Consider the following 11,507-nt stretch of genomic DNA (forward strand, 5'->3'; position numbering starts at 1 on the left):
CAGTCCATTTCAGCTCACTAATGCCTAGGATATCGATGTTTATGCATTCCATTTCATTTCTGGTGACTTCAAATTTTTCTAGATTCATACTTCATACGTTCCATGTTCCGATTATTAATGGATGTTTACAGCTGTGATTTCTTCTCATTTTGAGTCATGCCACATCAGCAAATGAAGGTCCCGAAAGCTTGACTCCATCCATATCATTAAGGTCGACTCTGAGGAGGCAGCTCTTCCCCAGTCGTCTTTTGAGTGTCTTCCAACCTGAGGGGCTCATCTTCTGGCACTATACCAATGTTCTGCTGCTATTCGTAAGGTTTTCACTGGTCAGTTTTTTCAGAAGTAGAACACCAGGTCCTTATTCCTATTCTGTCTTAGTCTGGAAGCTCCACTGAAACCTGTCTACCGTGGATGACCCTGCTGGTATTTGAAATACTGGTGGCATAGCTTCCAGCATCACAGCAACATGTAAGCCACTGCAATACGAAAAACGGACAGATGTGTAGGGATATATGTGTATAGATATGTATATATGTGTGTATATATGAAACCAAAAACCAAATCCACTGCTGTTGAGTCAATTCTGACTCGTAGAGACCCTATAGGACAGAGTACAACTGCCCCATAGGGTTTCCAAGGAGTGGCTGGTGAATTCAAACTGCTGACCTTTTGTTTAGCAACCAACCTCTTAACCACTGCACCACCAGGGCTCCATGAGTATATAGGTGCAGACATATGCATATACATATGCATCTATGTGACTGTATGCACATATGTTCATATATATAATAAAGCAAATAGGGGGCAGTTATAGACACTTCTCAGGCATAACCAAACACCTTCAAGGACTGGATTTCTGGGTTTGAAGGATTAGGACCATAGTTTCATGGGACATCACAATACTTGGACCCTAATAGAATGGGAGAAAAACGTGTAACAATACCTTAAATTGCTAAAAAAAAAAAAAAAAAACAGACCTGCCAGACTGGTTGAGACTGGAGAACTCCCTGAGACTATTCCCTAGATACTCTTCAAACTTAAACCAAAACTAATCCCTGAAGTCATTTTATAGCAAAGTAACAAATTGGCTCAAAAAATAATATCACCCATAAATACTGTGCTTCTTTAAAAAATCACCTATATGGGACCAAATGGTCAACAATTACTTTAAAACAAAGATGAGAACGTAAGGGGGCTGTCATGGATTGAGTTATGTCCCCCCAAAAATGTGTCTATCAAGGTGGCTGGGCCACGCATGATTCCCAGTTTGTGTGGTTGTCCTCCATTTTGTGATTGTAATTTTATGTTAAAGAGGATTAGGGTGGGATTGTAACACCCTAACTAAGGTCACATCCCTGATCCAGTGTTAAGGGAGTTTCCCTGGAGGGTGGCCTGCACCACCTTTTATCTCTTAAGAGATAAAAAGGAAAGGGAAGGGAGCAGAGGGAGGCGGGACCTCATACCACCAAAAAAGCAGTGCTGGGAGCAAAGCATCTCCTTTGGATTCAGGGTCCCTGAGTTGAGAAGCTCCTAGTCCAGGGGAAGACTGATGAGAAGGCCGACAGAAAGAGAACGCTTCCCCTGGAGCTGACGCCCTGAATTTGGACTTCTAGCCTACTTGACTGAAAAAATGAATTTCTCTTTGTTAAAGCCATCCACTTGTGGTATTTCTGTTACAGCAGCACTAGATGACTAAGACAGGGGCAGACAAACTAGATAAGGGAAACGGAACCAGAAGGGAAACGATGAGAATGTTCATGCATTGTGAAGAATGTAACCAATGTCACTGAATAACTCGTGGAGAAATTGAATGGGAACCTAAACTGCTGTGTAAACCAAAAACACAGTATTATTTGAAGAAAAAAAAAAAAAAATAACGAGTGCAGGCGTCAGTTGGGTGCAGAAACAGTTTTAATTCTCTGTTCCATATGTACCTGCTGAGAGACTGTGGGGCCTTGGTTTTCTTGTCTTCAAAATGGGTATGTGAGAGTATCTCCCCTCCCCGGGTCATTCTGAAGACTTAATGTGACCATGCATTTAGTAAAGCACTTTACCTCAGGCCGGCACAATGTAAATGCTCTGGAAGTGGGATCCGCTGCTTGTTTTGGCAGTAACCACGGCCCAGCCCGAGGCACAGACCATAGTCTTTAACTAAGTCTTCTCCTTTCCCCACTGCTCAGGCCCCCTCACCTCATTCCCCACGGTGAACCGGATTGTGTTGTCTTGCTGCATCTTCAGGAAGCCGTTGATATTCAAGTAGAACCTGGCAATGGGTGCAGGGCAGGCACAGCTGAGAGTCCCAGTTTCAGGACTCTCACAACCACATTCCACCCTGTTCCCTCCCTTTGGTCTTCCCTGTATTCTTTGGGGATCTGGGGATCAGGAAGTCCCTCTCAGAGTCTACCCTGTGACCTGGGCTCAGGAAAGGATACCTTTTCCTGGGGATGATGGGCCCTAAGCCATTGCTGCTGATATCCACGTGCATGACCACGCTGCCGTTCTTGATGGGCATGGGGGTGTACCAGCCCATGGAACACACCTCCTCTGCACTGCAGGCTTCTGCTGGTAGATGGGGGACACTGAGGCTGCTGGGGTCTCCCGGTGGTCCCTTCCAGTTCACAAACCACACTGGGGTTTCCCATGCCCCCTCTAGGCCATGGACCCCTCTGATTGCTTCCAGGTTCTCCTCCACAACATGGACCCCACTGAGGCCTCTACCATCCCCGCTTTTCAGCCCTCAATCACACCAGGCTATGGCCTATCCAGGTACCCCCCAGGCCCACCTTTGCTGCGGAAGGGAGCTGCTTCCATCTGGATCTGTAGCTGCTCTATCTTCCATCGGCGGAAGTTGACTGGAGAATGGAAGGTGACCAGCACCACCGGCTTTAGCCCCGTCAGGTGGCCCTTACGGATCAGGGCCTCAGAGGGCTGAGGACGAGATGGCCCCACAGGTATGTCCTTAAGAAAGCCGCTGGGTCCCCCCTGCCTTTACCCCACCTTTAGTAAGTAGCCTGTCTTCCAGGGCTGGCTGGGGACAGCCAGAGAACACAGTCTACATTGGGACTGGGGTGGGGGAGGGCTGAGGCTAGGAGAAGACAGAGGGTTTAGGGCTGTGGAGGGAGACACGGAGGTCTTCTTGGAGGAGGAGGATCCAGAGCCAGGGGCTTCAGACGGAATTTGGATATAGGGAACACATGGGGGAGGGCAGCATGGAGTGTGCAAAAGTGTAAAGAAGGAATACATCTGAACCCCAGAACTGCTAGTAGCCTCTTTCCTCACACCAGGAATTTCCAGTCCCACACCTGAGCTGGGCTTCCACCTTCCCTACTCTGTCACTCCCACCAGTCAGAGGGCAGCCAGTTTCTGGAGCTGGGGCCAGAGGGTGGAGGCATAGGATGAGGCAGTTAGACAGGAAGAACTGAAGAAAAAGGTGAGGGGGCAGCCAGGGGCAACCTCTCAGAGATGCCAGGATCCTCAGGACAGGCAGGGCTTAAAGTGGAGATGGAAGGAGGGAAGGAAAAGGGGGCTCCCTGTATAGAGCAGCATAAGCAAAAGCCTGGGCACTCCCCCAGGAAGGGCTACACTAAAGCCACTGCGTGCAGAGCTGTGGGACCAGGGCTACAGATGCAAAAAGTCCAACCACCTTTGCATTCTGGTGGGTGCCTCGGCCAGGGCCCTTTCAATCCTGCCGACTATGCCAGTCTCCAGCCATACTTCTGGGTTCCCAATCACAGGAGAGCAAGGCTGGTGGAGCGGGGCCTCCACTCTGTCAGGGCAACAATGGCCGCTACCACCCTGGTCCTATCCACACTCATCTTCCATGTGGACACTGCAGCTACCGCCTCACTATCTCCTGCTCCCACAGCTTCCCCCACACAGCGGGAGGGATCCTGTGACACCTGAGTCAGATCACATCACTTCTCTGCTCAGAACCTTCTCATGGCTCCATCTCACGGGGTAAAAGCCCAAGGGCTAACTATGGTCCACGGCTTCCTCACTGATCTATCTCTTCCCACTCTCCCCATGCTCGTTCTGCTCCAGCCACGCAGGCCTCCTCAGACTCCTTGGACATACCGGCTTCCTTCCTACTTTAGGGCGTTGCATTGGCTGTTCCCTCAGCCTGGAATGCTCCCCAGCTCTCTTTGTCACTGCCCTTTTCGTCATTTAGGTCTCTGCTCAGAGAGGATTTCCTTAGCCACCCCTCCTTCCTAACATATCACCTCATTTTATTTTCTTCTCTGCACTTGTCTCTAGCAGAGATATTTTAGGTACTTGTTGATTGTCTGCTTCCCCAGTAGAGTGAATCCATGAGAAAAAACCTGGCCATCTTGTTTACCGCTGTAGCCCCTGCAACCAGAAGAGGGTCTCATTCACGGTAGGTGCGGAATGGACAGAAAAGGTATTATTACCATACTTTTATAGAGAAGGAAAGAAGGATCGAGGAGTAAAACCCTGTCCAGGGTCACACCCTAGGAAGTTCCTAACATTCACTAAGCCCTTCCTATGAACCAGGCACTGGGCTAAGTACTTCACACATATTTCATCATTTAATACTTATAACGGCCCTGTAAGGTGAGTATGATTGTTAATATACTCTTGTCAAAGATGAAGAAACTTTGGAACAGAGAGGTTAAGTAACTTGCCCAAGACCACACAGCTATTAATGGCAGAGCTGGAATTTGAACCCAGGCATCCTGGCTCCCTGGGTGGTGCAAACGGTTTGCACTTGACTACTAACCTAAAGGCTGGCAGTTTGAACCCACACAGTGGCACCATGGAAGACATGCCCGGCAATCTGCATCTGTAAAGATTACAGCCAAGAAAACCCTGTGGAGCATTTTTACTGTGTAACACATAGGGTCACCATAAGTCAGAAGAGACCTGATGGCAATGGGTTTGGTTTTGGTATTATCCTGGCTCCACAGCCCAAAGGGTTAAGATTATGTTGTACTTCCTCCAGGTAAATGTTAATCAATGGCAGACTCAAACCCAGGTCTGCAGCCTCAAGAGCTCCAGTTCTGGGCCACAACACTCTACTGCCTTTCAAAAGGCTTACTTGAGTCAAAAATTTTTGCAAAAGAAACACAAAGTTGGAGGGCTCACACTTCGAAACTTACTGCAAAGCTACCGTAATTGAGATTGTGTGGAACTGGCATGAGGACAGACAAATAGAGCAGGGAAACAGAATTGGGTCCGAGTAAACCCTGACATTTGTGGTCAGTTTATTTTTGACAAGGGTGCCAAGACGATTCAACGGGTGAAAGAAGAGTCTCTTCCACAATAGTCCCATGTAAAAGTTGGACCCCTACCTCACACCATATACCAAAATTAACTCAAAATGGATCAAAGACATAATGTAAAATCTAAAACTAAAAAGCTCTTAGAAGGAAACATAGGAATATATGTTTGTGACACTGGGTTAGGCAAAGCTTTCTCAGACAATATCAATAGCACAAGCAAAAAAAGAAAAAATGGACTTTAATTTGGACTTCATCAAAATTAAAAACTTTTGTGCTATTTTATGGTAGGTGAATTACATATCAATATAAATAAAAACTTTTGTGCTTCAAAGGACACCATCAAAAAAGTGAAAAGACAACCTGATAAGGCACTAGTATCCAGATTATAAAAAGAACTTTCACAACTCAACCATAAAAGGACAAATAATCCAATTTTAAAGTGGACAAAAGATTTGAATAGAAATTTTTCCAAAGAAAATATATAAATAGCCAATAAGCACAGGAGAAGATGCCATCATCAGGGAAATGCAAATCCAAACCACAATGAGATACCATTTCACACCCACTAGGGACCACTACCATAATAGCAGGAATGGTTATAACCAGAGAGACAGATAATGAAAAGTGTGGTGAGGATGTGGAGAAAATGAAACCCTAGTACACTGCTGGTAGGAATCTCTGAGCGGTACAAATGGTTAATGTGTTTGGCTGCTAACCAAAAGGTTGCGGGTTCAAGTTCACACACAGGCCCTTTGGAAGAAAGCCCTGGCAACCTACTTCTGAAAAATCAGCCATTGAAAACCCTATGAAACGCAGCCCTACTCTGATACACACAGGGCCACCGTGAGTCTGAGTCGATCTGACGCCAACTCGTAGCATTACTGGCAGCAATGTAAGACGGCGTAGCCATTTTGGGAAACAGTTTAGCAGTTCTACAACGAGTTAAACATAACCCAAGAGACCTAACAGAAGTGACTGGAACAGACATATGCACACCTGTGTTCACTGCAGCACTGTTCAAAGTAGCAAAAAGATGTAAACAACTTAAGTGCCCTTCAACAGAATGAATGGATAAATAAAATGTGGTACATACATACGATGGAATACTATGCAGCTATAAAGAATAATGATGAGTCCTTGAAACCTTATAGCATGGACAAATCCGGAGGACATTATGTTGAGTGACATAAGTCAATCACAAAAAGACCAATATTGTATGATCCCACTTCTATAAAAAGACAAGGATAGGTATACAAACAGAAATTGACGTTCATTGATGGTTACCAGTGATGGGAGGGGGAGTGAGGGAAAATCACTCTCTAAATAGTAGACATTTGTTATTTTTGGTGACAGAAAAGGTAATTCTGAATGTGGGTGAAGTGTGCACAACCTGACCGAGGTAAATGATGACACTAAGACGTACACAAGAGATAAGGGATGTTTTTGGTAAATGCCATATCATATACAATTTTGCAACAACAGCAATAACTAAAAATATGCATGTAGTTACATAGGTAAATATGCATACACACATGTGTACAGGAAGGTGTACGTGTGTATCCACATGTGCATGTATAGGTGTATCTGTAGGCACACGTGCATACATGTAAGCGTGTGCTACCTGTATATTACCTATATAATTACGCACATTGGGAGCACAGGTATGTATACTTCGCAGACATAACCAAACACCTTACGGCATTGGCTTACTGGGTTTGAAGGCTTAGGACAATAGTCTCACGGGACAACTCGGTTAACTGGCATAATGTAGTTCATAAAGTTTATGTTCTACACCCTAGTTTGGTGAGTAGCGTCTTGGGTCTTAAAAGCTTGCAAGTAGCCATCTAAGATACAACTATTGGCCTCTACTTGCCCAAAGCCAGAGGGAAAGAAGGAAATCAAAGAGTCAAAGAAGAAATTAGTCTATGAGACTGACAGTCTACACAAACCACAGCCTCATCTACCCTGAGACCAGAACTAGATGACGCCCCGCTGCCACTACTGACGGTTCTGACCAGGGACATGATAGATAGTCATGGATAGTATGGGAGGAAAACGTAGAACGAAACTCAAATTCTTAAAAAAGGCCAGACTGACTGGACCAGTTGAGACTAGAGGAAACCCCGAGATTATTTCCCAGAGATACCCTTTAAACTCTGAACTGAAACCACTCCTGGAGGTCACCTTTCACCTAAATAACGATCGGCTCATGAAATAAACAATATCACTTGGGAGTACCGTGTGCCTTTAAAAAAAACAGAAAGTCATCTATGTGACACCCAACGGTCAACAGTTCCTCCAAAGCAAAGATGAGAAGGTAAGGGGGAGCAGAGAAACAAGATTAATGGAAATGGGACAACCAGAATGAAATAATGAGGATGCTGACACATGGTGAAAAATGTAACCAATGTCACTGACCGGTATGCAAGCAATTGTTAAAAAGGGAACCTAATTTGCTGTGTAAACTTTCACCAAAAACATAATAATATTTTCTTTAAAAAGTTAAACATTGAATTCCCATTAAAAAAAAAAAAAACCCACTGCTGTCAATTCCAACTCCTAGCAACCCTACAGGACAGAGTAGAACGGCCCCAAAGGGTTTCCAAAGCTGTCATCTACTGAAGCAGGAGCGGCTGGTGGGTTCGAACCACTGACCTTTTGGTTAGCAGCCAGCACTTAACCACCCCGCCACCAACAGGGCCTAGCAATTCCAATCCTCAGTATGTACCCAAGAGGAATGAAAGTATATGTTCACACAAAAACTTGTACAGGAACTTTCATTGCATCCTTATTTCTAATCAACCAGAAAAGTGGAAATGACCCAGATGTCCATCCATAGATGAGTGGATAAACACAATGTGCTCAATCCATGTAAGAGCATACACTGGGCCATCAACAGGAAGTTCGGATACATGCTACAAAAGGCATGAACCTTGAAAACATTACCCTAAGTCAAAGAAACCAGACACGAAAGGCTGCAAGTTGTAGGATGCCATTTATAGAAATGTCCAGAAGAGGCAAACCCATAGAGAGAGAAAGTAGATCAGTGGTTTCCAGTGGCTGCAGGGAGGGGGTAACAGGAAGTGGCTGCTAACAGCTACGGGGTTTCTTTTTGGGGTGATGAAAATGTCCTGGAATTAGTGGTTATGATGCACAACTTTGGGAATATACTACAAACCACTGATTTATACACTTTAAAATGGAGAGTTTTATGGTATGTGAATTATATCTGTTTAAAAAAATACAGCAAAAAGAAAAGCCTACTTGAGCTCCTACTATGTGCCTGGTGGGGTACTGGGAGCTGTACACGGATAGTCTTCTTGAATTCTTAGGGTCCCCCAGGGTCAGATGGTGCCACCACTATTAAAATGTTAGAGATGGGGAAACTGAGGCTCACAGAATGAGCCCAGTCTCGATGTACCCACTCACCGCTCCCTCGCAGGAGTAGTTGATCTTCAGGAAATAAGGGAAGCCCAGGTATTTCTGCAAGGAGAAGTCGAGTGAATGTACAGCGCCGGCGGGGAGCGGGTCCAGGCTCCCCCGCCCTGCCCCGTTGGCCTAACCTGGATCCCCTCACCTCCTCCAAGTCGATTGGCTCGTCCACCAGCGTTCTGAACACGCTCTCCACTGTGTCCACGGGTTCTTGATGAAAGAAGCGGTCGCTCGCACTGTTCTGCCCTACCCTATCGAATTGGTTCAAGACAAACTGCCAGGTGCACTCGTCATCTAACGCCCACAGCCTCCATGGCGCCAATAACATCGTCAGGAGTGCCTGCAGCACCTGCAACACTGGAGGTATCCGCCCCGCAGGGACCCTGGGGGACATCGCCGGGCAGGGAGCAACCTGGCCGGCACCTGGAGAACCTGGGGGTCAACGCCTGCCTGAAAAACGGCGCTCCGGAGCCGCTGTCAGAGAGGACGCCCCGCCCCTACTCCTGACCCCGCTCTTGCTCCGGGCTCCGCCTCTGCTCTTGCTCCGGGCTCCGCCTCTGCTCTTGCTCCGGGCTCCGCCTCTGCTCTTGCTCCGGGCTCCGCCTCCGCTTTTGCTCTGGGCTCCTCCTCTGTTCTTGCTCCGGGCTCCGCCCCGGCTCCAGCCCTTGCACCTGCCCCGGGCCACGCCCCTACTCTTACTCCGGATCCCACCCCGGCTGCTACTCCGATCCCCGCCCCTACCGATGCTCCTGGACACACCCCTGCTCCTGCTTCTCGTTTCGCCCCGCCTCGTCACCTCGCTCCTGAACCCTGCCACCTTACTCTTTGCTCTGCTCCTGCTCTTCGCCCCGCCTCGGTTCCTCGCTTTGGTCGCGCCCCTCCTCCTGCTCCTCCCCCTGGTCACCACCTTGCACCTGCCCTTTGCTCTGCCCCTATTTCTTGCTCCTCCCCTCCTCTGTTCGCACTGCCCCTTCTCGGCTGCTAGCTTTCTTCCTGCTTTGATCCTGCACAGGCCTTGGGTTCGGCACCCGGTCCCCCCCTTCTTCTGGTCTTCCCGGATCTTCTCCTCGACTTGGCCCTTCCCCTGTCCCCACCCCTGTTTTTCGCTTGGGGCTCGCTCAAAGCTCCGCTTCCGCTCCTTACCCCGCCCCTTACCCTCGCCCCGCCCCTTCCGGCCCCGGGTCCCCTCCTCGCCCCGCCCCTTCTCTCCGCCCGCCCTCTCCTCTCCCTTCGCCGGCTCCTCAAATTTCGCTCTGTCCTTGCCCTGCAGCTTCTCGCCCCGCGCCCTCTCCTCGCCCCTCGGTCTCTCCTCGCCCCTCGGTCTCTCCTCGCCCCGCGCCCTCTCCTCGCCCCGCGCCCTCTCCTCGCCCCTCGGTCTCTCCTCGCCCCGCGCCCTCTCCTCGCCCCGCGCCCTCTCCTCGCCCCTCGGTCTCTCCTCGCCCCTCGGTCTCTCCTCGCCCCTCGGTCTCTCCTCGCCCCGCGCCCTCTCCTCGCCCCTCGGTCTCTCCTCGCCCCTCGGTCTCTCCTCGCCCCGCGCCCTCTCCTCGCCCCTCGGTCTCTCCTCGCCCCTCGGTCTCTCCTCGCCCCGCGCCCTCTCCTCGCCCCGCGCCCTCTCCTCGCCCCGCGCCCTCTCCTCGCCCCGCGCCCTCTCCTCGCCCCTCCGTCTCTCCTCGCCCCGCGCCCTCTCCTCGCCCCTCCGTCTCTCCTCGCCCCGCGCCCTCTCGTCACGGGCCCTCTCTTCTCCGCGCCGCATCTCCTCAACTTTCGCCCTCTCGCGTCGCACCTCCTCGCCACCGGCCCTCTTTTGGCCGCGAGACCCCTCGTGGGTTTTAGCTCTCTCCTCACCGCGCGCCAGCGCTGACTTCTCCATCTGCGCCTTCTGAATCCTCACCTTTTTCTCCAACTGCGACATTCTCCACCCGCCCCCTTTTCTCAGCCTCCCTTTCCATGCCCTGGCCCTACCTGCTCCCCGCCGCGCCTCCTCTAGCGCCGCCCGACCTCATCGCCCCACTTCGCGTCTTCGCGACCCCTGCGTCTCGCCTCGGCCTGTCCCCTCCTCTCTGGTGTCCCTTCCCTCCCCTTTCCCCTCCCCTCCCCTTCTATCCTTCCCCCGTCCCCACACCCCGCCCCGGGCTGGACCCCTCTTCTCCCCGCCCCGCGGTACCAGTAGCTTGGTTAAAACCGGTCAACCGTCACTTGGCCGCTCCAGTCCCGCCCCTCCTGCCCGACCTCAAAATGGACGCCCACACCGCCACAACCGACTTCCGCCCGTTTCAAGGCACGCCTGCCTCGCGCGCCTGTCTCCATGGTAACCCGCATCCTCAACAGGCGCCAAGAGCTTGGAGGCGGGGGCGGGCTCAAGGGCCGAGGAGCGCTGCGCCTGGCCGGCAGAGGATGCTAGAGACCCTATGCGATAGTAGAACGGCCTTCAGGCAGCTCCTATTGGTTGTCTGGCAACAAGCACCACCCCTACTCGTCCTTCTACCCAATCAGGCTTTTATACCAAAAATGCTCCGCCTACATTTAAGACCGAATCAATCTACGCACTACTATCCTCCTCCCCAAACCGTGGGCAACTCTCGGAGTTGTTGTGGGAAGTAAGATAACACGTGAAGAGTGAAGCACGGTACCTGGCATCAAGTAAATTAATCTCAGTCAGTTAACAGTTTCCATTTGCATTCTGGTGCCAGGCAGTTAAGCGACTCAGAGGCTGCAAAGCTGCTGATCTTACCCTAAGCCAGGGGTTTTCAAACTTTGGCGTGCATCAGAATCGCCAGAAGGGCGTGTTAAAACAGGTTGTTGCGCCCCACCCCCAGAGTTACTGATTCGGTGGGT

The 11,507-nt window shown here is 50.1% G+C and overlaps 1 protein-coding gene across 8 annotated transcripts in view; it reads right to left on the reverse strand.

The window, feature by feature from the left end:
• Positions 1–10,863, reverse strand: part of CATSPERG (cation channel sperm associated auxiliary subunit gamma) — a 36,591-nt gene extending 25,728 nt beyond the window's left edge. For 4 of the 8 annotated variants that reach the window (XM_049900903.1, XM_049900899.1, XM_049900902.1 and 1 more), the window contains exons 1-5: positions 8,818–9,468; positions 8,670–8,723; positions 2,784–2,928; positions 2,433–2,559; positions 2,191–2,263 (exon numbers count right to left, since the gene is read on the reverse strand). In XM_049900903.1, the coding sequence (XP_049756860.1) occupies positions 2,191–2,263; positions 2,433–2,559; positions 2,784–2,928; positions 8,670–8,723; positions 8,818–9,066 (648 nt within the window). In that variant the 5' untranslated portion in view covers positions 9,067–9,468. Of the gene's footprint in view, positions 1–2,190; positions 2,264–2,432; positions 2,560–2,783; positions 2,929–8,669; positions 8,724–8,817; positions 9,469–10,517; positions 10,567–10,634; positions 10,719–10,836 lie in introns of those variants that run through there. The other 4 variants (XM_049900898.1, XM_049900896.1, XM_049900897.1 and 1 more) reach the window with 4 other exon arrangements.
• Positions 10,864–11,507: the final 644 nt, after the last annotated feature.

This window comes from Elephas maximus, chromosome 11, assembly GCF_024166365.1.
Source record: "Elephas maximus indicus isolate mEleMax1 chromosome 11, mEleMax1 primary haplotype, whole genome shotgun sequence".
NCBI classification, from domain to species: domain Eukaryota; kingdom Metazoa; phylum Chordata; class Mammalia; order Proboscidea; family Elephantidae; genus Elephas; species Elephas maximus.